We start from the raw sequence: 25,555 nt of genomic DNA on the forward strand, positions 1-25,555 counted from the left end.
GATGCTTTTGCACTGTGAAGTTGGAGAAGACTCTTGAGAGTCCCTTGGACTGCAAGGAGATCCAAGCAGTCCATTCTGAAGGAGATCAACCCTGGGATTTCTTTGAAAGGAATGATGGTAAAGCTGAAACTCCAGTTCTTTGGCCACCTCACGTGAAGAGTTGACTCATTGGAAAAGACTCTGATGCTGGGAGGGATTGGGGGCAGGAGCAGAAGGGGACAACCGAGGATGAGATGGCTGGATGGCATCACGGACTCGATGGACATGAGTCTGAGTGAACTCCGGGAGTTGGTGATGGACATGGAGGCCTGGCGTGCTGAAATTCATGGGGTCGCAAAGAGTCGGACATGGCAGAGCGACTGAAATGAACTGAACTGAGCTGAGCTGATTCTTGCCTGAGAAATCCCATAGACAGAGGAACCTGGCAGCCTACTGTCCATGTGGTCAAAAAAGAATCAGGCAGGACTTAGCGACTGAACAACAGCAGCAACATCTCAGAGTTTAAATTTCCTGAATAATGGAATATCTTACATTAAACGGTCAATCTTGCTATTGAATTGAGAACGGAAGTAATGGTTGTTTCTCAAGCTTGGACATGCTTGCTTAAATGTTGCAGCAGATCAGGGGAAAGTCATTCTGCCAGCGATGGTCACAGTCAGCCATGAGAAACAAGAGTGTTCCAAAGCATGACCTTTCCTTGTTGGGGAAAGATGGCATTACACCTTGGAAGACTGCAGGTTATCAAATAGCCAAGGCCAAGAGAAATGAATGTCTGATCCCATTCCTTAAGTGTCCTAGATATTGAGATTGTTAATGTCCTCAAATTAAATCATATGACAACTGTGATATCTTTGGAGCCTATTGAAAAACTGATAGCACAGACTGTTTTTTAAAAATAAGCAATGAGGCAGACATTTCAGTCATTCTGACTCTTCTGTCGTCTCTCTGTTCTCTACTCAAAGAAATATTACACAACATTAGATATTACCATATGAATTTCACCTTGCAAAGGAGTCTTTTAAAAATAATGTCTGAGAATATATGAATTCTTGACTTATTAAAAAAGTTAAGGAAACCATGGATAATGAATATTGTCACATTACATAAGTAGCCTCAGAATAACAATAATAATACTACCACCAACTGCATGATTTTTGACAGTATTAAATTTTATTTATATATATTTTTCCATATGCTCTCTCCATTTCCCTATCCTATTTTTAATTGGGTTTCCCATTTAACTGGATTGTCAGATCATATAGCCATTATTTTCTTTCTTTTAACTTTCATTTGTTTTAGTTCTATAAGTAACTGTATGTTTTATGCTCTACCAATATTTATATTGATTTTCCCTAGGCGTTTTGATTGTCTGAGACTCATTCTCCAGTAAATTCATTAAGAAGGACTTATGAGAACAACAATCCTTAGTTAACAACTGTTTATACACTTTTACTAGAGTGTTATTTTTTCATATAGAAACATCACACTTGCTTTCTCTCCACATCTTTAATAGGTTATTCCACTTTCTTTTATCAAAGAGTGTTCCTGTGAAGAACTCTTAGAATAATTTATTTTTATTTCTGTTGTAAGTCATTAGCAGTTTTTCATAGATGTCCAAGGAATTTTCTCTTTTTCTTTAAAGTCCAATTACCATATTAAGACATGGCTTCATATTGTTCTGGGTCAGTATTCTCAGTTGGCAAATTTTTTCTTTCAACTTCTAGTTTCAAAACTTTTAAAAAGAAATTTCAGGAACATTTCTTGAGTTAGTGTTTTTAGAATTTATTCTGTTACCTTGCTGTATTTTCCTTCTTTAAGGCCTCCTAGTAACTGTAGCTTGGCTCTTTGGCTAGTTCTCAATAATTTTTACTTTCTCTAAAATCCCTTTTTAATTAATTTATCTCTTCATTCTTTTTGATTTTGTTTTTTTTTTCTTTTCATTTCTAATTTCTTTTAGGTGCTTTTGTCGTATGCATTATTTTCATTTTCTTTCTATTTCAGACTTTGTCTAGGAACTGTTTGTTTTTTTTCCCTTTTATTTCTAATTCTTTCCTGAGTCCTGTTATCTCATTTCTATTAGAAGGTTCTGGAGTTTTTGTTTTTTATTGTGTTTTTTCTGTGTTCATCTTTTTGAAGTATTTTCATTATCCCTAAGGATGTTGTTCTTTTTATTATTGTCACTTTTCCTCATTAAAATTTTGTAGGAGATTTGACTTACATTCTTTAGAGCTAAAAGTTGGTACATGAAATCATTTTTACATTCACTTAAAACTTTTATAGGGAAGCATGGGTCAGATAGACAAATTTCCTACCTTTGCAAAGCTTAACTCTTCTCACGTTATTAAAAATTGTAGAGGTTTCCCTGGTGGCTCAGTGGTAAAGAACCTGCCTGTCAGTGCAGGAGACACAGGTTCCATCCCTGGTCCAGGAAAATCCCAGATGTCATGAAGCAACTAAGCTTGTGTACCACAGCTACTGAGTCTGTGCTCTAGAGCCTAGGAACTAAAACTATTGAGCCAACAAGCCACACCTACTGAAGCCCAGAAGCCTAGAGCCCATGCTCTGCAACAAGAGAAGCCTGCACACTGCAACTAGAGAAAAGAAGACCCAGCACAGCCAAAATCAATCAATCAATAACATTAAATGCCGTGTGTTGAAATCTAACATATGAATCATTTTAAAAATTGTAATGGTTTGTTTTGTGACATTTCCTGGCCATGTTCTTATCCTACCTTTTTGTCTGGATTGTCTCTTCTTGTTTTATCTCTATTCTGCTCAATTTTGATTACTTTGGCAGTTTCTGCTCACTGTAGGGCTCTGTTTGTAAGGGAGCTAGCTGTAGGGGTGTTTGTGACACAGACAGCTCCCACCCCTTCAGACCTCATTTAGGGTCCTCACACTCAGCTGTACCTAAAGTGGGCACAATCCCTATTTCAGCTGCTTTTCTTGTATTGGTCCTCTACTCATTTTGGTGATTACTGGCTGGCTGTTTTGAATATCTTAGTCTGATCAGAAATAGCTTTTAGGGACTTCCCTGCTGACTGAGGGGCTATGACTGTGAGCTCCCAGTGCAGGAGCCCGGTTTGATCACTGATCCGAGAACTGATCCTGCCCACATGCCACAACTCAAGATTCTGCATGCTGCAACTAAAGATCCTGCTGCAGTGAAGATTTTTGCCTGCCACAACCAAGACCTGGTCTAGCCAAAGAAAAAAATAAAAAATAATTTTTTTAAAAGCACCTTTCATTTTCTTGTTTCTCAGTCAGTTTTTATGCAAGACTTTTAAAAAATTCAAAGAGAGAGTCACTAATATTTGCAGTTTGGGGAAGTGACCCCCTTTTCCTTTTTTAAAATAAATCATGTTATTAATTTATTTCTCAGGAATATTCTAAATGCTAGGACCTAGTGGCTCAGATGGTAAAGTATCTGCCAGCAATGCAGGAGCCCCCCAGTTCAATTCTTGGGTCTAGAAGTTATGCTGGAGAAGGGATTGCCTACCCACTCCAGTATTCTTGGGCTTCCCTTATGGTTCAGCCGGTAAAGAATCCACCTACAACGTGGGAGACCTTGGTTTATTTCTGGGTTGGGAAGATCCCCTGGAGGAGGGCATGGCAACCCACTCCAGTATTCTTGCCTGGAGAATCCCCATGGACAGAGGAGTCTGGCTGGCCACAGTCCATGGGGTCATGAATAGTTGGACATGACTGGGCAAATAAGCACAGCACAGGAATACAGAAGTGAGCAAAATAGAAAAAACTCCTGCTCTCTTGGGATTTGCCTTTTAGGGAAAAGAAGGATAACAGACAAAACCAAAACCAATCTAATCTATGTTTGATAGTAATAAATGCCAAGGAGGGAAAAACACTGGGGAAGGAGGAGATGGTTGATCAGGGTTGGGTAGACATGGGAAGCCTCAGGGAACTTTTGCAGAAAGACATGTGGTACTTAGCAGTGAAACATGTGGATTGCAGGCAGAGGGACCATCCCTCAAGACTGTGAAGCTGGAGGAGCCTGGAGTGTTGGGGGAAGAGTTGGAAGGCAGTGCAACAATAAAGGTGTCAGTATGGGGCAGATCTCCCAGCTATGAGGGGGCTGGGTGCTCGTGATAGGCAGATCGTGTAGGGTCTTGTCACCAGTGAAGACTTCAGATCTACTTCATTCAGACTTTAGCCTGAACCCTGTGTCACCTGGATGTCAGGGTTTCCCCTTCCCACCAGAGATCTCTGAGCCTCAGCTGCCTGTGCCTGAAGAACCTATTACTTCTGAAGTTGTCAAAAATTACTTCCCTCCACCTCTTGATCTTGGAGTAATGAGGGCGTCCAACTGTGAGTCCCTGGCTAGAGGACCCATGGGTGACCAGTTAGGAATAATCAGTGTAGGATTTGGCATCATGCACCACTTGAATGTTATAGGACCTTGGTCAGATCACTTTCTTTGATGAACCTCAGTGTCTTTGTTCGAAAAATGGAAATAATAACAGAATATAAACATAACACTGGTGTGAAGAATAAATGAAATAACATCATACTCAGCATATCAGTTCAGATCAGTTCAGTTCAGTTCAGTTCAGTTCAGTCACTCAGTCGTGTCCGACTCTTTGTGACCCCATGAATCGCAGCACGCCAAGCCTCCCTGTCCATCACCAACTCCTGGAGTTCACTCAGGCTCACATCCATCGAGTCCGTGATGCCATCCAGCCATTTCATCCTCTGTCGTCCCCTTCTCCTCCTGCCCCCAATCCCTCCCAGCATCAGAGTCTTTTCCAATGAGTCAGCTCTTCGCATGAGGTGGCCAAAGTGCTGGAGCTTCAGCTTTAGCATCATTCCTTCTAAAGAAATCCCAGGGTTGACCTCCTTCAGAATGGACTGGTTGGATCTCCTTTCAGTCCAAGGGACTCTCAAGAGTCTTCTCCAACACCACAGTTCAAAAGCATCAATTCTTCAGTGCTCAGCCTTCTTCACAGTCCAACTCTCACATCCATACATGACCACAGGAAAAACAATAGCCTTGACTAGATGGACCTTAGTCTGCAAAGTAATGTCTCTGCTTTTGAATATACTATCTAGGTTGGTCATAACTTTTCTTCCAAGGAGTAAGTGTCTTTTAATTTCATGGCTGCTGCATATAATGCAGGCTGAATAAGTGTTAGCTTTATTATTTTAAAATAAAATTTGATTATGTGTTCAATCTATGGATTTTCTTCTCTGTGGCTTCTGATTTTATTGCATGCTTGTAACAAGCCTTTCTGGTCTAAGATATCTATACATTTTTTATATATTATATGTACATAATTTATCTACATGGAATTTATCTGTATACATTTAATTTTTTCTTCTGGTATGCTTTAGAATAATTTGTTTTGAAATTTAAAACCTACTATTGAACAGCTTCTATGTTACAGAAACATATCAATCTATGGATATATGTTTATGTATAACAGATTCACTTTGCTATACACCTGAAACTAATGCAACATTGTAGATCAATTACACCCCAATCAAAAAATATATATCAATCTAACTTCAATTTTGAGTACATGACTGGTCAGTTGTTACTCTACTTAATCACTTATCTTTTTCCTACTGACTAGGAAATTCACATTTATCATATAAGTTCTTACATATTCTTCCATCTGTACTTTCCATTCTTGTATTATTGATTTATTCTATCAAAGCCAAATTTTTCTGTTTACAGCATACTTGTCATGGTTCAGTGTGTGAAATATCATTTGTGCTTCCATTGATTTTATGTTTCAGACTTTTTCCTGCTGTTCTTATTTAGTTTTTCAGTTGAACATCATGATAATTTAAAATATTTTTAATAAAAGCAATGTATTGATATCATATTTCTCAATTGATTTGAGCCTAACATTTTCACAATATTTAGTCTTTTTAAGAAAAAACAAGGCAAGTCACTCTATTAATTAAAAACTTGCCCCACATGTAGACTTTTAAAGTATTGTTACAAATCAATTCTGTAAATTCTTAACCAATTCCTGGATATTTTTGGTAGCTTTGATTGTTTTTGTAGTGTGTGTATTTTTTTAAAGTTGTATTTTGAAACTTATCATTGGCATATAAACAAAGTATCTTTAGGTATTTTAAAAACATCCATTCAGGATCCCTAAAGAAGACATTTCCAATCCGTCTGGAGGGAATAATCTTGGCTTTAATATTTTGGGGGATTAGAAGGAAAAGAAGCTTCTGTTTCAACTTTGAGGACATTAACACTGAATGAATCTGCAGTTTTCAGAACTCTTTCTCTGTCTTTAGTGTGTCCAATCCCCAGTCCAGACAAGTGACCTCTCCAGAGAAGGAAAGTCTGGTGCAGCAAAGGGAGGGCTAGGTGCACAGCTGTGTGGAAACCTGAAGGGGCTTTCCAAATCAAATTACCCCAATGCGTCTTTCAACCAATCAGTTTCCGACCTCACCTTCATCCTCATCATATTCTATAATACAAATCAGGTTGGTTCTCAGCTTTCCCTATAGCTGGTTTTCTACATTTTTCGTTTGCTAAATCACAACCCTTACTACATCTGTGTCTGTTTTATTGCCTCCAAATTTTGTCTTACTTCCAATTTGCTTTATCACTGTGGTTTGTAGCTTGAAAAACATTGTCTCCTGATTTACTATCTTAAATTGGGTTAGATGGTAAAGAATCCATCTGCAATGCATGAGACCTGGGTTTGATCCCTGGGTTGGGAAGACCACCTGGAGAAGAGAATGGCAACTTAGTCCAGTATTCTTGCTTGCAGAATTCCATGAAGTGTGGAGCTGGTAGGCTACAGTCCATGGGGTAACAAAGAGTTGGACACAATTGAGCACCTAGAACAAGTAGGGTTGTAGTATGCAGCTATTATAAAATGCATGATTCAAATTGCTTTCTCCTAAAACCAATCTCCCTAGTATGTTACAACTTCTCTGCTTTTTTCCTCCATTAGTATGTGCTTCTGATTGTAAATTTAAAAATTTAAATTTACCTCCTATTTTATTAATATGTAAATAGTCAGGAAAGTACATCAAATTAAATGCCATTTTTTAATGCTCAAAATTTTCAAAGCAGGCTTCAGCAATACATGAATCATGAACTTCCAGATGTTCTAGCTGGTTTTAGAAAAGGCAGAGGAACCAGAGATCAAATTGCCAACATCTGCTGGATCATCAAAAAAGCAAGAGAGTTCCAGAAAAATATCTGTTTCTGCTTTATTGACTATGCCAAAGCCTTTGACTGTGTGGATCACAATAAGCTGTGGAAAATTCTGAAAGAGATGGGAATACCAGAACACCTGACCTGCCTCTTGAGAAACCTATATGCAGGTCAGGAAGCAACAGTTAGAACTGGACATGGAACAACAGACTGGTTCCGAATAGGAGAAGGAATACATCAAGGCTGTGTATTGTCACCCTGCTTATTTAACTTCTATGCAGGGTACATCATGAGAAACACTGGACTGGAAGGAACACAAGCTGGAATCAAGATTGCCTGGAGAAATATCAATAACCTCAGATATGCAGATGATACCACCCTTATGGCAGAAAGTGAAGAAGAAATAAAGAGGCCCTTGATGAAAGTGAAAGAGGAGAGTGAAAACGTTGGCTTAAAGCTCAACATTCAGAAACGAAGATCATGGCATCTGGTCCCATCACTTCATGGGATATAGATGTGGAAACAGTGGCTGGCTTTATTTTGGGGGGGCTCCAAAATCACTGCAGATGGTGATTGCAGCCATGAAGTTAAAAAAAATGCTTACTCCTTAGAAGGAAAGTTAAGAGAAACCTAGATAGCGTATTGAAAAGCAGAGACATTACTTTGTCAACAAAGGTCCATCTAGTCAAGTCTATGGTTTTTCCAGTAGTCATGTATGGATGTGAAAGTTGGACTGTGAAGAAAGCTGAGCACCGAAGAACTGATGCTTTGATTGTGGTGTTGGAGAAGACTCTTGAGAGTCCCTTGGACTGCAAGGAGATCCAGCCAGTCCATTCTAAAGGAGATCAGTCCTGGGTTCATTGGAAGGACTGATGCTAAAGCTGAAACTCCATTGGCCACCTGATGTGAAGAGTTGACTCATTGGAAAAGACTCTGATGCTGGGAGGGATTAGGGGCAGGAGGAGAAGGGCACAACAGAGGATGAGATGGCTGGCTGGCATCACCAACTCAATGGACATGGGTTTGGGTAGACTCTGGGAGTTTGTGATATACAGGGACACCTGGTGTGCTGCGAATCTTGGGGTTGCAAAGAGTCGGACACAACTGAGCGACTGAACTGACGTGAACTGAAAGATGATTACACATCTTTTTCTTTCAATCTAATAATGTTTATCATGTATGTTTATGCATGTGTATGTATATATTTACTACTGAACCATGACTACATTTGTGAAATAAACCTTGTATGATCTTTATGATATTGAACTTAAATAAAAAAAAAACAGCTTTGCTGAAGTATGATTGACATACAATGAATGGCACATATTTAAAGTATACAATTTGACAAGTTTTGACATAAGTTCACATTCGTGAAATCACTACCACTGGTATTATACTTTTGATGTTTAAATTCATTTGTAAGTATATTATTTAGAATTTAAGAATATCTTTAGGCTTGCAGTCAGCCCATTTTTTCCCTTTTTTGTGCTCCCATAGGTTTTTGTATCAATAGATGAATGCAATGATTGAATTAACAATTCAAATATAAAAGGTGGCAAACTCAAGTAACAATCTCGTGTGAGCTCTGAGTGATAAGACTTAGTTTCTCATTTCTTTCAGGTTTCTAGCTGTTTGAACTTTAATAGATTGTGCATGCTTAGTTGTGTCTGACTCTTTGCGATCCCATGGACTGCACCTCACCAGGCTCCTCTGTCCATGAAATTTCCCAGGGAAGAATGTTGGAGTGGGTTGCAATTTCTTCTTCCATGGATTCTTCCTAACCCAGGGATTGAACCTGCATCTCCTGTGGCTTCTGCATTGGCAAGAGGATTCTTTACCTTACCACTGAGCCACTTTGGAAGACCATGTTTAAACTTTAGCAGGATACATAATGTCTCTAAGCCTCAATCCACTCATCCGTATAATAGTGATAATATAGTACCTGAACTAGTAGGGTTCTGTGAAGATTAAATATAATAATTGTAAGGTGCTAGGAAAATAGTGAAAGCTAATTAAAATTTATATAGATATTATAACTGCCAATCTTAATTGACTTAGCATCTATTATTTTCTGCATTTCTATTATATTCTTTACTTTCATTTTAATCTGTATCTGTTGTTGTACTGAGAGAATCATATCTTATGTTGCACTGCTAATTAAGTTATTTTAATTTTTGCAATGTCTTGTTAAAATTGCTATAAAATGAAGGTTTCCAAGAGTCTCACAAGTGTACATTCACCTGAATAGAAATCAGTGTGATTTACTAATTAACCTGAACTTGGGCAAATTAATTAACCTCTCTGTATTTCTATTCCTTTATGCGTAAAATGGAGATAATGGCAGTACCTGTTAATAGAACTATTGTGAGGATTAAATGAGCTTAGACAATAAACTGTGGAAAATTCTGAAAGAGATGGGGATACCAGACCACCTGACTTGCCTCTTGAGAAACCTGTATGCAGGTCAGGAAGCAACAGTTAGAAGTGGACATGGAACAACAGATTGGTTCCAAATAGGAAAAGGAGTACGTCAAGGCTGTATATTGTCACTTTGCTTGTTTAACTTATATGCAAAGTACATCATGAGAAACGCTGGGCTGGAAGAAGCACAAGCTGGAATCAAGATTGCTGGGAGAAATATCAATAACCTCAGATATGCAGATGACACCACCCTTATGGCAGAAAGTGAAGAGGAACTAAAAAGCCTCTTGATGAAAGTGAAAGAGGAGAGTGAAAAATTTTGCTTAAAGCTCAATATTCAGAAAACAAAGATCATGGCATCTGGTTCCATCACTTCCTGGGAAATAGATGGGGAAACAGTGGAAACAGTGACTGACTTTAGTTTTTTAGGCTCCAAAATCACTGCAAATGGTGACTGCAGCCATGAAATAAAAAGACGCTTACTCCTTGGAAGAAAAGTTATGACCAACCTAGACAGCATATTGAAAAGCAGAAACATTGCTTTGCCAGCGAAGGTCCGTCTAGTCAAGGCTATGGTTTTTCCAGTAATCATGTATGGATGTGAAAGTTGGACTATAAAGAAAGCTCAGCACCGAAGAATTAATGCTTTTGAACTGTGGTGTTGGAGAACATTCTTGAGAGTCCCTTGGGCTGTAAGGAGATTCAACCAGTCCATCTTAAAGGAGATCAGTCCTGAGTGTACATTGGAAGGACTGATGTTGAAGCTGAAACTCCAGTACTTTGGCCACCTGAGGCAAAGTGCTAACTCATTTGAAAAGGCCCTGATGCTGGGAAAGATTGAAGGCAGGAGGAGAAGGGGACAACAGAGGATGAGATGGATGGCATCACCAACTCAATGGACATGAGTTTGGGTAAACCCTGGGAGTTGGTGATGGACAGAGATGCCTGGTGTTCTGTTGTTCATGGGGTCACAAAGAGTCGGACATGACTGACTGACTGAACTGAGACAAATAAAATGATTAACAGTGAAGACACTGATTAGACAGAGCAAGAGCCCAGTAGATGTCAGCTCTTATTTGTATTCTTACTGCTTTCACGGGGATAATTGTATTCAGATCATGCAGTGAAATTATATCCGCAACCCTAATGACTTTCCTATACTTTACTGCTGCCTCTATGTACAATGGAGATAAAAAATAAGCTGTAGTTTTGTGGAGGACCTAAGGTAGAGGGCTACACAGTATTGGGTGTGGAGGGATGAGAGTTGAGTGTCCAACAAAATCACTGCAGATGGTAACTGCAGCCATGAAATTAAAAGATGCTTACTCGTTGGAAGAAAAGCTATGACCAACCTAGACAGCATATTCAAAAGCAGAGACATTACTTTGCTGACTAAGGTCTGTCTAGTCAAGGCTATCGTTTTTCCAGTAGTCACGTATGGATGTGAGAGTTGGACTGTGAAGAAGGCTGAGAGCCAAAGAATTGATGCTTTTGAACTGTGGTGTTGGAGAAGACTCTTGAGAGTCCCTTGGACTGCAAGGAGATCCAACCAGTCCATTCTGAAGGAGATCAACCCTGGGATTTCTTTGGAAGGAATGATGGTAAAGCTGAAACTCCAGTATTTTGGCCACCTCACGAGAAGGGTTGACTTATTGGAAAAGACTTTGATGCTGGGAGGGATTAGGGGCAGGAGGAGAAGGGGACGACCAAAGATGAGATGGCTGGATGGCATCACGGACTTGATGGACGTGGGTCTGAGTGAACTCCGGGAGTTGGTGATGGACAGGTAGGCCTGGCGTGCTGTGATTCATGGGGTCGCAAAGAGTCGGATATGACTGAGCAACTGAGCTGAACTGAACTACAAACAATAAAAGGCTGATTTTAGGGAATTTAAAAACTGTAATACAATGAACTAAAAGTCAGTCCACTTTTTATGATCTTCATGCACTTGTAATTCAGCAATAAAATACTTCTTTCATGGGAGCTGACAGCTCAGTTAGTAAAGAGTCTGCCTATAATACAGGAGACCCTGGTTCAATTCCTGGGTCAGGAAGATTGCTGGAGAAGGGATAGGATACCCACCCTAGTATTCTTGGGCTTCCCTTGTGCCTCAGCTGGTAAAAAAATCCACCTGCAATGTGGGAGAGCTGAGTTTGATCCCTGGGTTGGGAAGATTCCCTGGGAGATGGGAAAAGCTACCTACTCCAGTATTCTGGCCTGGAGAATTTCATGGACTGTAGAGTCCATGAGGTTGCAAACAGTCGGACACGACTGAGCGACTAACATACTTTATGGGAGCAGATAGTTCTCATCCTCTTCTTAGGTGGCATGCCACACATACAGGGTATATGAGATATTTTTATCTACTCAAGTTTGCCTGCAGCTGTTATTGGATAAAAGCGTAAAAATGTGACAACCATTATAATTAATGATGTAAAGTAATTTTTCCTTATACTCTTAAGATATTGCTTTTATACATGGGAAAGCATTTTAATGATAATAATGATTAAGTATTATTTTCAGGACTTCAGGCTGAAATATTATGCTTAGAACTGACAATATATGGTTTTCTTTATATGAGGCTTTGAACCATACCCAGTACAGTGCCTGGTACCTGGTAGGCATTTGATCTATATTTTCAAAATAAATATGTATTTCCTTAAACCCAGATAAACACTGGAAAATATTTATCTGAATAAATCATGGTAAACATACACACTGCTTCAATTCATAAACCACTTCCAAAGTATTCTGAGTCTCTTGCACAGTCCTTATTAATGGTGAGACCATAAGGTTGTAGCTGGCAGGTGTTTTGAATACCACTGGTGATATTCTTCTATCTGGTAGAGTTCAAAGAAAGTTCCAGTTTTCAGTGAGACAGAGAAGTGTCTGAGACTAGATCCTCAATGGTCACTTTACACCCTTGGTGTATGCTTGAACTGTGATTACTCCATTCTCATTTTGATTTGTCATCAAAATGAAATACAAGAGAATTGTATTATCTTCTAATTGGACCTTCTAAATGACCTTCTAATTGGAAGGTCATTGTGAGTGAAACCCAGTTTTCTGTTGATCAGATTCTTGTTAACCTGAAGTCTATTCACTTAGGGTTTCTCAAATCTTGTGTTCCTTGTCAGTTAACCCTCTGTGGAGAAAACAGCAGACATATGTCTCAAAGGACAGAGGCCAATGTGAGACCATGAGCATTTTGATTGCTTTCTTTTCTTTTTCTTCTATTTGGAAAATTTCTTAACATCTTTAGCTACTTTACTGTCAAGAGGAAAATAGCTGTGCTGTGTGGTTATTTATCCCTCAGCTTAGCCATTTGTTCTGATGTGGGGAATGAAAAGAAATGATCAAAATGGAGATAATATAAATGCTAGAAGATAATCAAAGAAGTAGAAAAAATATTCCTGAGTGGAAAGAAAGACTGATTTTCAATTCAAAAGGACTATTGAGCCCTGGATAAGCATAGTGAAAAAATCAATAGACATACTTTTTCACGCATCCTAGCAAATATACCATGTTCCAAAGATAAAGAGAAAAACCACACATGCTTCTGGATGAAAACAAAGGTTGCCTACCAAGGGAAGATAGCTGGATGGTCTCCAGTTAGAAGACAAGGAAGTAGTATTTACGGATCTCCAAAGAGAAAGAGTTGTGACCTTTATGTTGTCAGCCATGCTATTACTCTAGGGTGAAGAGAAAATCAAGCCCTTTATGGAAATGCCAGGATCCAGAAATACCACACATGCAATTTTTTGAAAAAAAAAAAAAAAAAACAAACAGCTAATCAAAACAAAAGTATTAGGAAAAGAGGCCTCAGATCTAGCATAACATTTAACACATGTTATGGGTGTGCTAAGTCACTTCAGTCGTGTCTGACTCTGTGACTCAATGGACCATAGCCTTTCAGGCTCCACTGTCTGTGGATTCTCCAGGCAAGAATACTGGAGTGGGTTGCCATTTCCTCTTCATGGTAGGAACATGGTAGGCGTTCAATAAATATTTGCTGATATGAATGAATAGATTTTGATTTCAGTGGTTTTATGAGGCTAGGTAATGGTAAATAAAAGGTAAAATGATTAATACTACCTTTGAAAATATATCTGTTTCTGTGTTCACTGGAACAATATGCGAGCAGAAAGATAAAAATGAATGGTCATTATTTGGCATATTATGAATTTTGATCTCAGTGGGGACAGTGTATTGGTTAAAGGGCATCTGTGTGTGTTCTCACTCAGTCGCATTTGATTCTTTGTAACGCTATGGACCATAGTCATTCAGGCTCCTCTGTCCATGGCATTTACCAGGCAAGAATAATGAAGTGGGTTGTCATTTCCTTCTCCAGGAGATCTTCCTCACTCAGAGACTGAACCTGCATCTCTTATGTCTCCTGCATTGGCAGGCGGATTCTTTACCATTGGGCCACCTGGGAAGCACAAAGGAATAGACTTCAGGAAAAAAAAAATTTTTTTTCTTAGGATAGATTTACTGAAATTAATATTTCCAGCCTGAATTTCGTGACCGTGGTGTCTCAGATGGTAAAGAATTCACCTGCAATGCAGGAGATCCAGGTTTGATTCCAAGGAAGATCTCCTGGAGAAGGAAATGGCAACCCACTCCAGTATTCTTGCCTGGAGAATTCCATGGACAGAGGAGCCTGGCGGGCTACAGTCCATGGGATGGCAAAGACTGGGATGCTGCTGCTGCTAAGTCGCTTCAGTCGTGTCCAACTCTGTGTGACCCCATAGATGGCAGCCCACCAGGCTCCCCCGTCCCTGGGATTCTCCAGGCAAGAATACTGGAGTGGCTTGCCATTTCCTTCTCCAATGCATGAAAGTGAAAAGTGAAAGTGAAGTCACTCAGTAGTATCCGAGTCCTAGTGACCCCATAGACTGCAGCCTACCAGGCTCCTCCATCCATGGGATTTTCCAGGCCAAGAGTACTAGAGTGGGGTGCCATTGCCTTCTCCGAAGACTGGGATAGGAGTGAGAAAAATTTAGTTTGTTTTTGTTACAGCACAATGTTTTTCTAATTAGAAAAATTAAATACCTCTGGGTGGGTTATCTGATCTGCCTCCTGAGAAATCTGTATGCAGGTCAAGGAGCAACAATTAGAACTGGACATGGAACAACAGACTGGTTCCAAATTGAGAAAGGAGTATGTCAAGTCTGTATATTGTTTATTTAACAATAAACTTATTTAACTTATATGCAGAGTACAACTTGAGAAATGCTGGGCTGGATGAAGCACAAGCTGGAATCAAGATTACCAGGAGAAATATCAGTTACCCCAGATATGCAGATGATACTACTCTGATGGCCAGAAAGGGAAAAAGAACTAGAGTCTCTTGATGAAAGTGAAAGAGGAGAGTGAAAAAGTTGGCTTAAAACTCATCATTCAGAAAACTAATATCATGGCATCTGGTCCCATCACTTCATGGCAAATAGATGAGGAAACAGTGGAAACAGTGGCAGACTTTATTTTGGGGGGCTCCAAAATCACTGCAGATGGTGACTGCAGCCATGAAATTAAAAGACACTTGCTCCTTGGAAGAAAAGTTTTGACCAACCTAGACAGCATATTAAAAAGCAGAGACATTACTTTGCCAACCAAGTTCCATCTAGTCAAAACTATGGTTTTTTCCAGTAGTCATGTATGGATGTGAGAGTTGGACTATAAAGAAAGCTGAGTGCCTATGAATTGATGCTTTTGAACTATGGTGTTGGAGAAGATTCTTGAGAGTCCCTTGGACAGCAAGGAGATCCAACCAGTCCATCCTAAAGGAAACTGGTCCTGAATATGCATTCAAAGTTTTGAGTAAAATCCAGGAGTTGGTGATGGACAGGGAGGCCTAGCATGCTGCAGTCCATGGGGTCCCAAAGAGTTGGGACAGGACTGAGCAACTGAACTGAAGTGAACCGAGTGGGTCATACATCCTCTGTTTTGTCACTCTCTACCCTTGCCTCTTGTATCATTCTTCACACCATTAATTTTTACCAGTTCCATGGTGCTTGAATGCTTTTGAATTTGTGAATATTAGTTATACCACAATGCTTCTTAGGAGATCAAATGAGTTTACAGAACCACAAGGGACATAAAATAACACTGCTTAGAGTCTTGGACTTTCTATGGGAACTGATATAAAACAGGTAAGATGTGGTGAGTCTTCATATCTCCAGCTGTGGTGGTAGATCGTGTTGGACATGAAACTTGATGTCTTCCTTGGAGCACGTAGAATTTCCTTACATTTCTGTCTGTGGACATGCGGAGGCTGACCAAGTGTGGTTGTGATCACTGGAGCCTCCTGAGAAGGGATCCTTTTCTTCTAATACAATAGAAGACAAATTAAAAAGACATCCTTTCTAAAACAAAAAATTGTTTCACTTTTGAACACTGCTGTAAACATTCTTGCTTATGGTCTTAGGTGACTACATAAAAATATTCAAAATAAGAAATTTAACCCAGAGATAGACATGTAGTAGGGGCTTTCCTTATCGCTTAGTTGGCAGAGAATCTGTCTGCAATGCAGGAGACCTGGGTTATATTCCTGGATCAGGAAGATTCCCCCGGAGAAGATGGCAACCCACTGGAGTATTCTTGCCTGGAGAATCCCATAGACAGAGGAGCCTGGCAGGCTACAGTCCATGGGGTCTCAAGAGTCAGACATGACTGAGTGACTAAACCACCACAGACATAGGGTAAGAGTTCTATAAATGTAACCTATTATGTTTATCATTGTGATTACTTTTATAATTAGCGAAATACATGACTAATTCAGTTTATAAATGTCTCATCAGATGTTGACTTCTTCCCGATTAATTTCTTGGCTCACTTCTAGTATTATTGTGATATTGTTTAAAAGACATAGCTGAACAAGAGGACATATATAACAAATATAAAACATCTCTAAACCTTGCCAAAAACCACCACCGTTAGTATAAGCATCTTTTATGCTAAAGAACTGCAGAAAGTTCTGGCACACTATTTCCTGTGGGCTATAATTTGTAGACTTACTGACATGAGGATATAGTTGATGTCTTATACCTTGATTCCAGTAAAGCTTCAGGTATAGATTCTTGTGATACTTGTGGACAAAACAAAGAATAAGAACTTTAATATAGTGCAATTAAGTATATTTGTAAATGATCTCATAATTCTGTTTAATGGCAGGCTAGAGGGCATGCCACAGACTCTGTTCTTCCCATTCTGGACAGTGTTCTTTTTTAAAAAAATGAAACTGTTAGTTTGTATTTTTTAAAATTTTATTTCTTTTTTAGTTGGAGGCTAATTACTTTTAGCTTCTGCTATGTGATAATGTGAATCAGCTATATGGATACATATATCCCCTCTCTCTTAAGCCTCCCTCCCATCCCACCCCCAATCCTACACCTTAGATCATCACAGAGCATTGAGCTGAGCTCCCTGTGCTGTGCAGCAGCTTTCCACCAGCTGTCTATTTTACACGTGGTGGTGTATATATGTCAGTGCTGCCCTCCGTTCATCCCAGCCTTTCCTTCCCACTGTGCCCACAAGTCCATTCTTTATGGTGGACAATGTTCTGATCAATGTTTTTCTCACATACTTGGATAAGGATACACTTCGGTTGATTTCCAAAACTTATAGTCTGTAGGATTCTTACCTTAGATTATCTTCCACAGCTAAAAGTAGATACAAATTTGGTAGGCAAAGAAAATACAAAAGGGATGATGAAATATCAGTACTTGTATTTGCATTTTAGCAAACAAGAAATTATCTTGTTACCCATCAATCACCTCACATGGAAAATTTCAGCCTATAGCTATGATTTTATATATATATATAATATTATATATATATAAAATAATATATACATCAAGTGACTGGACTAGAAGAAAGAAACAAAGCTGGTATTCATGGAGAAGGAATGGCCATTACTATATTACTAGCAGTGCTTGCTTTTAGACCTGGGCCAGAGCCATGATCTAGATATTAAGCAGGAAAATTTAACATATTCAGCAACCTAGAGAATTTAATGTCCTTGGATCACATGCTGAAAACAGGAAAATGAGTATGATAATGACTTATATTTAAAAAATTTAGGTTTGATTACACCCATTAGTATTCCCCATAAATGTTTTACATATGAATTTTTCTTAGATACTTGATTTTTGCTAAGATAATGGTAATTTTTTCTTTTAAAAGAATAATTCTTTTTAACTCTTGATGGCATGAAGAAATGGAATGGATTTTTACATGTTTGTTTTGTGTCTCTTGATCTTATTCTAACAATGTATTAAAGAATATGTTTAGATTTTCATGTACTATAAATCATAATGTATGAATAAAGATAGTTTTATTTCAAGCTTTACAATTTGTATCTTTTATATAATTTTCTGATCTTACTGAGATTGGTGAAAACTTCCAAAAAAATAAACTTAGATGTTTAATGCTGATTTGGTCTCAAACTCAAAGGGAATGATTTCTATGTACCATTGATAAGTATAGTATTTACTCTAGGGTTTTATAGACAACTTTTTATCAGAAAAAAAGAATATTTTATATTGTTTCCAGCTTTCTGAGAATATTTATTGTGAATAGATGTAGAACTTTACTGAATTTTTTTCCCTCTTGGTGTTTCTCCTTTAATATGTTAATTTATTGATTATATTAATTGATTTCTTAATGCTTCATTATTGAGATCTCATTGACTATGTAATTGATGGTAGTTTGGTTTCAATTTAGTTAAGCTGTTCTCACTATTTTAACTAAGGATCCCCTTGGTGCTTCCCTGTAAGTGGCTTTTTATTAATATTAGGAAATATTGGTTACACTTTCCTTGTAATGGATTCCCAGTTGGCACAGTAATAAAGAATCCACCTACCAATACAGGAGATGTGAGAAATGTCAGTTTGATCCATGGGTCAGGAATATCCCCGGAGTGGGAAATGGAAACCCACTCCAGTATTCTTGCCTGGAAAAATCCCACGGACAGAGGAGCCTGAAGGGCTATAGTCCGTGGTTGCAAAGAGTCAGACATGACTAAGCACACACCACACACTTTTCCTTGGGATACTCCTTGCTCTTGATTGTTTTGAAGCTGTAGTCTCTTGGTTTCCATCCTCCATTTGCTTGTATTTTCATCTTTCTTTGGTGTTTTTATCCTCTAGTGTTCCTCATGGACCTGAGAGCTCATCATCTCTTATGAATCAAGTATACACTGATGATCCTTAGTAGTCTGCTTGGAGCCCAAATTCCTTTTCTGAGCTGCAGTCAGTAATACCTAAGTACCTACCTATGTTTCCTCTTAGATGATTTACAAATAGTCCAAAATGTTCAAAACAGAACTTGTCATCTCCCACCTTTTCTTCTTTTTCCCACCCTAATGGCTTCTAAACCTGTTATTTCTCCAATGATTGCCTCAGGTCACTGTATTCCACATATCGAGGTGCAAAACAAGCATGCTGTCATTGTTGGTTTCGCTTCCTTTATATAACCCCCATATCCATCACCAAGCCTTACTGATTCTACTTCCTGGATGCTTCTCATTGTTGTGAATTTCTCTCTATCTCTAGACATTAATTTATTAATAGTTATATGTACCATTCTCCTCAAACACAGGACCAAATTTCTTGCTCTAGCCAATAAATTCCTTCCTCTCTTTTTTCCTTCCCTTCTTCCTTCCTATTCTTTCCTTCCCCTTTTCTTCTATTCTTTCTTTCCTCTTATAATTTTAAATATTTGTCCTAAATAAAAATATATTTTGTACAAAATAACTTACCAGCAGTTCATTACACATCATTGTTCTTGAAAAATACACTTTAAAAAATTAGTAGAATTTAACTGAGGTGTGTGACAGCAGCATTGAAAAGGTTGAATTTTTTAATGATTTTATTCATTCTGGGGGGATGTTATCTGGCAACACTTAAATGCTTGAATAATTAACACTAACAATAGAATACCTGCAAACACACCAAGATACAAAGTCTGTAAAGCTCACTTCTGATGCATTAATGGCTTTGGCTAAAATTATTGTTCCTAGAATATAGAACAGATACATTTGTTCACTATTTTCTTATTTAAACTATCCTCTGCCTACTATTTAATTGTGCATGTTACTAAAAGTAAACTTTCAGTGAGACTTTTATTTCAGAAAAGTGTGGGTTTTGGTGTCCTTTTGTAATTGTTCAACCAGTCCAAATTACTTGCCAGTTTCCTCATGAAATTCTAAATATCATTTTTTAAATTTATTTTTACTTTATTTTACTTTACAATACTGTATTAGTTTTGCCATATATTGACATGAATCCACCACGGGTGTACATGCGTTCCCAAACATGAACCCCCCTCCCACCTCCCTCCCCATAACATCTCTCTGGGTCATCCCCGTGCACCAGCCCCGAGCATGCTGTGTCCTGCATCGGACATAGACTGGCGATTCGATTCTTACATGATAGCATACATGTTTCAATGCCATTCTCCCAAATCATCCCACCCTCTCCCTCTCCCTCTGAGTCCAAAAGTCCTCTATACACATCTGTGTCTTTTTTGCTGTCTTGCAAAGAGGGTCATCATTGCCATCTTCCTAAATTCCGCATATATGTGTTAGTATACTGTATTGGTGTTTTTCTTTCTGGCTTACTTCACCCTGTATAATTGGCTCCAGTTTCATCCATCTCATCAGAACTGATTCTTTTTAATGGCTGAGTAATATTCCATTGTGTGTATGCACCACAGCTTTCTTATCCATTCATCTGCTGATGGACATCTAGGTTGTTTCCATGTCCTAGCTATTATAAACAGTGCTGCGATGAACATTGGGGTACATGTGTCTCCATCAATTCTGGTTTTCTCGGTGTGTATGCCCAGCAGTGGAATTGCTGGGTCATAAGGCAGTTCTACTTGCAATTTTTTAAGGAATCTCCACACTGTTCTCCATAGTGGTTGTACTAGTTTGCATTCCCACCAACAGTGTAGGAGGGTTCCCTTTTCTTTCTTCACACCCTCTCCAGCATTTATTGCTTGCAGATTTTTGGATCGCAGCCATTCTGACTGGTGTGAAGTGGTACCTCATTGTGGTTTTGATTTTCATTTCTCTAATAATGAGTGATGTTGAGCATCTTTTCATGCGTTTGTTAGCCATCCATATGTCTTCTTTGGAGAAATGTCTGTTTAGTTCTTTGGCCCATTTTTTGATTGGGTCATTTATTTTTCTGGAATTGAGCTGCATAAGTTGCTTGTATATTTTTGAGATTAGTTGTTTGTCAGTTGTTTCATTTGCTATTATTTTCTCCCATTCTGAATGCTGTCTTTTCACCTTGCTCATATTTTCCTTTGTTGTGCAGAAGCTTTTAATTTTAATTAGATCCCATTTGTTTATTTTTGCTTTTATTTCCAGAATTCTGGGAGGTGGATCATAGAGGATCCTGCTGTGATTTAGGTCGGAGAGTGTTTTGCGTATGTTCTTCTCTAGGAGTTTTATAGTTTCTGGTCTTACATTTAGATCTTTAATCCATTTTGAGTTTATTTTTGTGTATGGTGTTAGAAAGTGATCTAGTTTCATTCTTTTACAAGTGGTTGACCAGTTTTCCCTGCACCACTTGTTAAAGAGATTGTCTTTACTCCATTGTATATTCTTGCCTCCTTTGTCAAAGATAATGTGTCCATAGGTGTGTGGATTTATCTCTGGGCTTTCTATTTTGTTCCATTGATCTATATGTCTGTCTTTGTGCCAGTACCATACTGTCTTGATGACTGTGGCTTTATAGTAGAGCCTGAAGTCAGGCAAGTTGATTCCACCAGTTCCATTCTTCTTTCTCAAGACTGCTTTGGCTATTCGAGGTTTTTTGTATTTCCATACAAATCTTGAAATTATTTGTTCTAGTTCTGTGAAAAATATGGCTGGTAGCTTGATAGGGATTGCATTGAATTTGTAACTTGCTTTGGGTAGTATCCTCATTTTCACTATATTGATTCTTCCGATCCATGTACATGGTATATTTCTCCATCTATTAGTGTCCTCTTTGATTTCTTTCATCAGTGTTTTATAGTTTTATATATATAGGTCTTTAGTTTCTTTAGGTAGATATATTCCTAAGTATTTTATCCTTTTCGTTGCAATGGTGAATGGAATTGTTTCCTTAATTTCTTTCTCTACTTTCTCATTATTAGTATATAGGAATGCAAGGGATATCTGTGTGTTGATTTTATATCCTGCAACTTTACTATATTCATTGATTAGCTCTAGTAATTTTCTGGTGGAGTCTTTAGGGTTTTCTATGTAGAGGATCATGTCATCTGCAAACAGTGAGAGTTTTACTTCTTCTTTTCCAATTTGGATTCCTTTTATTTCTTTTTCTGCTCTGATTGCTGTGGCCAAAACTTCCAGAACTATGTTGAATAGTAGTGGTGAAAGTGGGCACCCTTGTCTTGTTCCTGACTTTAGGGGAAACGCTTTCAATTTTTCACCATTGAGGATAATGTTTGCTGTGGGTTTGTCATATATAGCTTTCATTATGTTGAGGTCTGTTCCTTCTATTCCTGCTTTCTGGAGAGTTTTTTTTTTTTTAATCATAAATGGATGTTGAATTTTGTCAAAGGCCTTCTCTGCATTTATTGAGATAATCATATGGCTTTTATTTTTCAATTTGTTAATGTGGTGAGTTACATTGATTGATTTGTGGATATTGAAGAATCCTTGCATCCCTGGGATAAAGCCCACTTGGTCATAGTGTATGATCTTTTTAATGTGTTGTTGGATTCTGATTGCTAGAATTTTGTTAAGGATTTTTGCATCTATGTTCATCAGTGATATTGGCCTGTAGTTTTCTTTTTTTGTAATATCTTTGTCAGGTTTTGGTATTAGGGTGATGGTGGCCTCATAGAATGAGTTTGGAAGTTTACCTTCCTCTGCAACTTTCTGGAAGAGTTTGAGGAGGATAGGTGTTAGCTCTTCTTGAAATTTTTGGTAGAATTCATCTATGAAGCCGTCTGGACCTGGGCTTTTGTTTGCTGGAAGATTTGTGATTACAGTTTCAATTTCCGTGCTTGTGATGGGTCTGTTAAGGTTTTCTGTTTCTTCCTGGTTCAGTTTTGGAAAATTGTACTTTTCTAAGAATTTGTCCATTTCTTCCACGTTGTCCATTTTATTGGCATATAATTGCTGATAGTAGTCTCTTATGATCATTTGTATTTCTGTGTTGTCTGTTGTGATCTCTCCATTTTCATTTCTAATTTAATTGATTTTGATTTTTCTCTCTTTGCTTCTTGATGAAATTGGCTAATGGTTTGTCAATTTTATTTATCCTTTCAAAGAACCAGCTTTTGGCTTTGTTGATTTTTGCTATGGTCTCTTTTGTTTCTTTTGCATTTATTTCTGCCCTAATTTTTAAGATTTCTTTCCTTCTACTAACTCTGGGGTTCTCCAATTCTTCCTTTTCTAGTTGCTTTAGTTATAGAGTTAGGTTATTTATTTGACTTTTTTCTTGTTTCTTGAGGTATGCCTGTATTGCTATGAATTCTAAATATCTTAAAAATCCAAGGCAAATATCACCTCCCTTTCTCTCCGACAATAATGTTTGTTGTTACGTTTTCCATGTTCACATTACATTTTATTTTTACTTCTATATTGTATTTCTTTCTGTGAAATCTATTATAGATTTCCTAATGCTCTCTTTGTTCTTTTTTGTATTAACCTATTCTGTATTTGGAAAAAACTCTGACATAAAGTAGGCACTCATAAAATATAATCATTGAATAATACCTGAATTACTTAGCTTATTTCTAAAGCAAGCTAAGATATTTTGACCCAAATGGTATAGGATTTCTAATGAGGAGGAAAGTACAATCAGTGAAAAAGAACCTCTCCATATTTGCATGCATATTTGCCTTTAACATTTTCATCACCACCACAAGTGGAAAATTTCAATCTCTGCCGATGATGAATGCACACACAAACTATTTGGCTTGAAAATTAGTAGCTCTCTCAAAGAAATAAAACCATTTCCATGAAAGTACTTAAGACTGCAATGCTTAGCAGATCTTTCTGGGTTTATATTGGCATTACAATCAAAGCAGAAAGGTTTTCTAGGTATGAGACTGTATCCAACAGCAAGAATTCTTCTTCAGACTGTAACTGCAATAAAAGCACTGAAGATAAGGATCGGAAATGGATCCTATTCTGCTGTAGCTTCATTCTAATTTTTTCATTGAGACGTAATATTAGAAATCTGGATTTTTTTTCAGTGGAAATGTTCCCTGGGTTGTACAGTCTTTCTGATACTGTCAGGAGTGGAATTCTTAATCGGAATTCTAGGCAATGTGTTCATTGGACTGGTACTCTGCTCTGAATGTGTTAAGAACCAAAAGACATCTTTATTTGACTTCATCCTCACTGGCTTGGCTATCTCCAGAATCAGTCAACTGTTGGTGTTTTTTGTGGAATCACTTATAATAGGACTAGAACCACAGGTATTTGCCATTTTTAAACTAGCGAAGCCCATTGCTTTACTTTGGAGAATATCTAATCATTTGACTACCTGGCTTGTCACCTGCCTAAGTATTTTCTATCTCCTTAAGATAGCTCATTTCTCCCACTCTCTTTTTTTCTGGCTGAAGTGGAGAATGAACAGCGTCATTCTTGTGATACTTGCATTTTCTTTGGTCTTTCTGATTTTGGACATTCTTTTGCTAGAAACATTTAATGATCTCTTCTGGAATTTAATAAATGAAGGCAATTTGACTTTAGTTGAAAGTAAAACTCATTATATTAAAAGCGAGAGTCTTCTTAGTTTCTCCTATTTCATTCCTATTGTTCTGTCCCTGCTCTCATTGTTTTTTTTATTTCGGTCCTTGGTGAAACACACCAGAAATTTGCATCTCAATTTTATGGGTTCCAGGGACTTCAGCACAAAGGCCCATAAAAGAGCCATGAAAATGGTGACGTCATTCCTCCTCCTTATCATGGTTCATTTTCTTTTTACACAATTGGCAAATTGGATGTTTCATAGGTTTTTGGACAATAAGTTCACAAAGTTCATCATGTTAGCACTATATGTCTTTCCTTCAGGCCACTCGTTCATGTTGATTCTGGGAAACAACCAGTTAAGACAGATAGCCTTGAAGGTACTGAAGCATCTTAAAAGCTCCTTGAAAAGACAAAATCCATTGGCTTTATAGAAACACTTTCAGAATCTTTTCAAAGATGAAAACTTTATGAGGAGATTTTGAGGGTTAATTTTCACTTCTACTGTTTTGTTTTTTCCTCTTGGGTTCCTTTAGGTATTGTTGAGCATAACTGAAATTTTCCTTAGAACAGGTTGCTTTTGATGATAATTCACACATGTTCATTGGTTACCAATATTTAAAAGTTTCAAATATTCTTTTAAAGATAGTCAAATTAGATTTCTGAAAAAGATGTGTGCAATTTCAACTCGTATTTGGGAGAAGAGGCTTGTAACTCTTTAGAAATTAAGATAAATCCTACTTGACTAAGTAGAAGATCTATACAATATTGATAGAAAAGTTAACTAAGCAGCTAAAGTCATAGGTGGGAAAAACATAACCTCATAGCTCAAAAGTCTTAAAAAGAAATTTTAAAAAGGCTTTGCATTGTTATTGGGAGTCTTACTGATAACAAAAGAATGAGATGTTTCAGAATGAGTGATATTCATAGTGCTGTTGCCAACATAGATGTTATCTGCAAAAAAATGAAAAAGACCTCTTCCTTTCCAATATTTGTTTGTTTTTATATTACAATGTTGTATCAATTACCGTATTTCTTTATCCTTTATGCCTACATCAATCAGTGTTATAAGAACACTACTGAAAAACAGCAAGGTTACCAGGCATCTCCATATTGAGGTTTCAATAGTTTTTATCACATTAAAGAAGTGTTCTCCTAGACCAATCCTATTAATGGTTATATCTGGATTGAGGGTGAAATTTTATCAGAAGTCTTTTTGACATCTATCTAAATAAATTGCTTTTATTTCCCTTGAAAAAAAG

At 37.8% G+C, this 25,555-nt stretch overlaps 1 protein-coding gene across 1 annotated transcript in view; it reads left to right on the forward strand.

The window, feature by feature from the left end:
• LOC138436407 (taste receptor type 2 member 42-like) overlaps nucleotides 1–24,727 on the forward strand; it is a 39,385-nt gene extending 14,658 nt beyond the window's left edge. Inside the window, exon 2 of the mRNA XM_069581994.1 lies at nucleotides 23,820–24,727. Coding sequence (XP_069438095.1) covers nucleotides 23,820–24,727 — 908 coding nt within the window. The remainder of the gene's footprint in view (nucleotides 1–23,819) is intronic.
• Nucleotides 24,728–25,555: the final 828 nt, after the last annotated feature.

Source organism: Ovis canadensis, chromosome 3 (genome assembly GCF_042477335.2).
Source record: "Ovis canadensis isolate MfBH-ARS-UI-01 breed Bighorn chromosome 3, ARS-UI_OviCan_v2, whole genome shotgun sequence".
Classification (NCBI taxonomy): domain Eukaryota; kingdom Metazoa; phylum Chordata; class Mammalia; order Artiodactyla; family Bovidae; genus Ovis; species Ovis canadensis.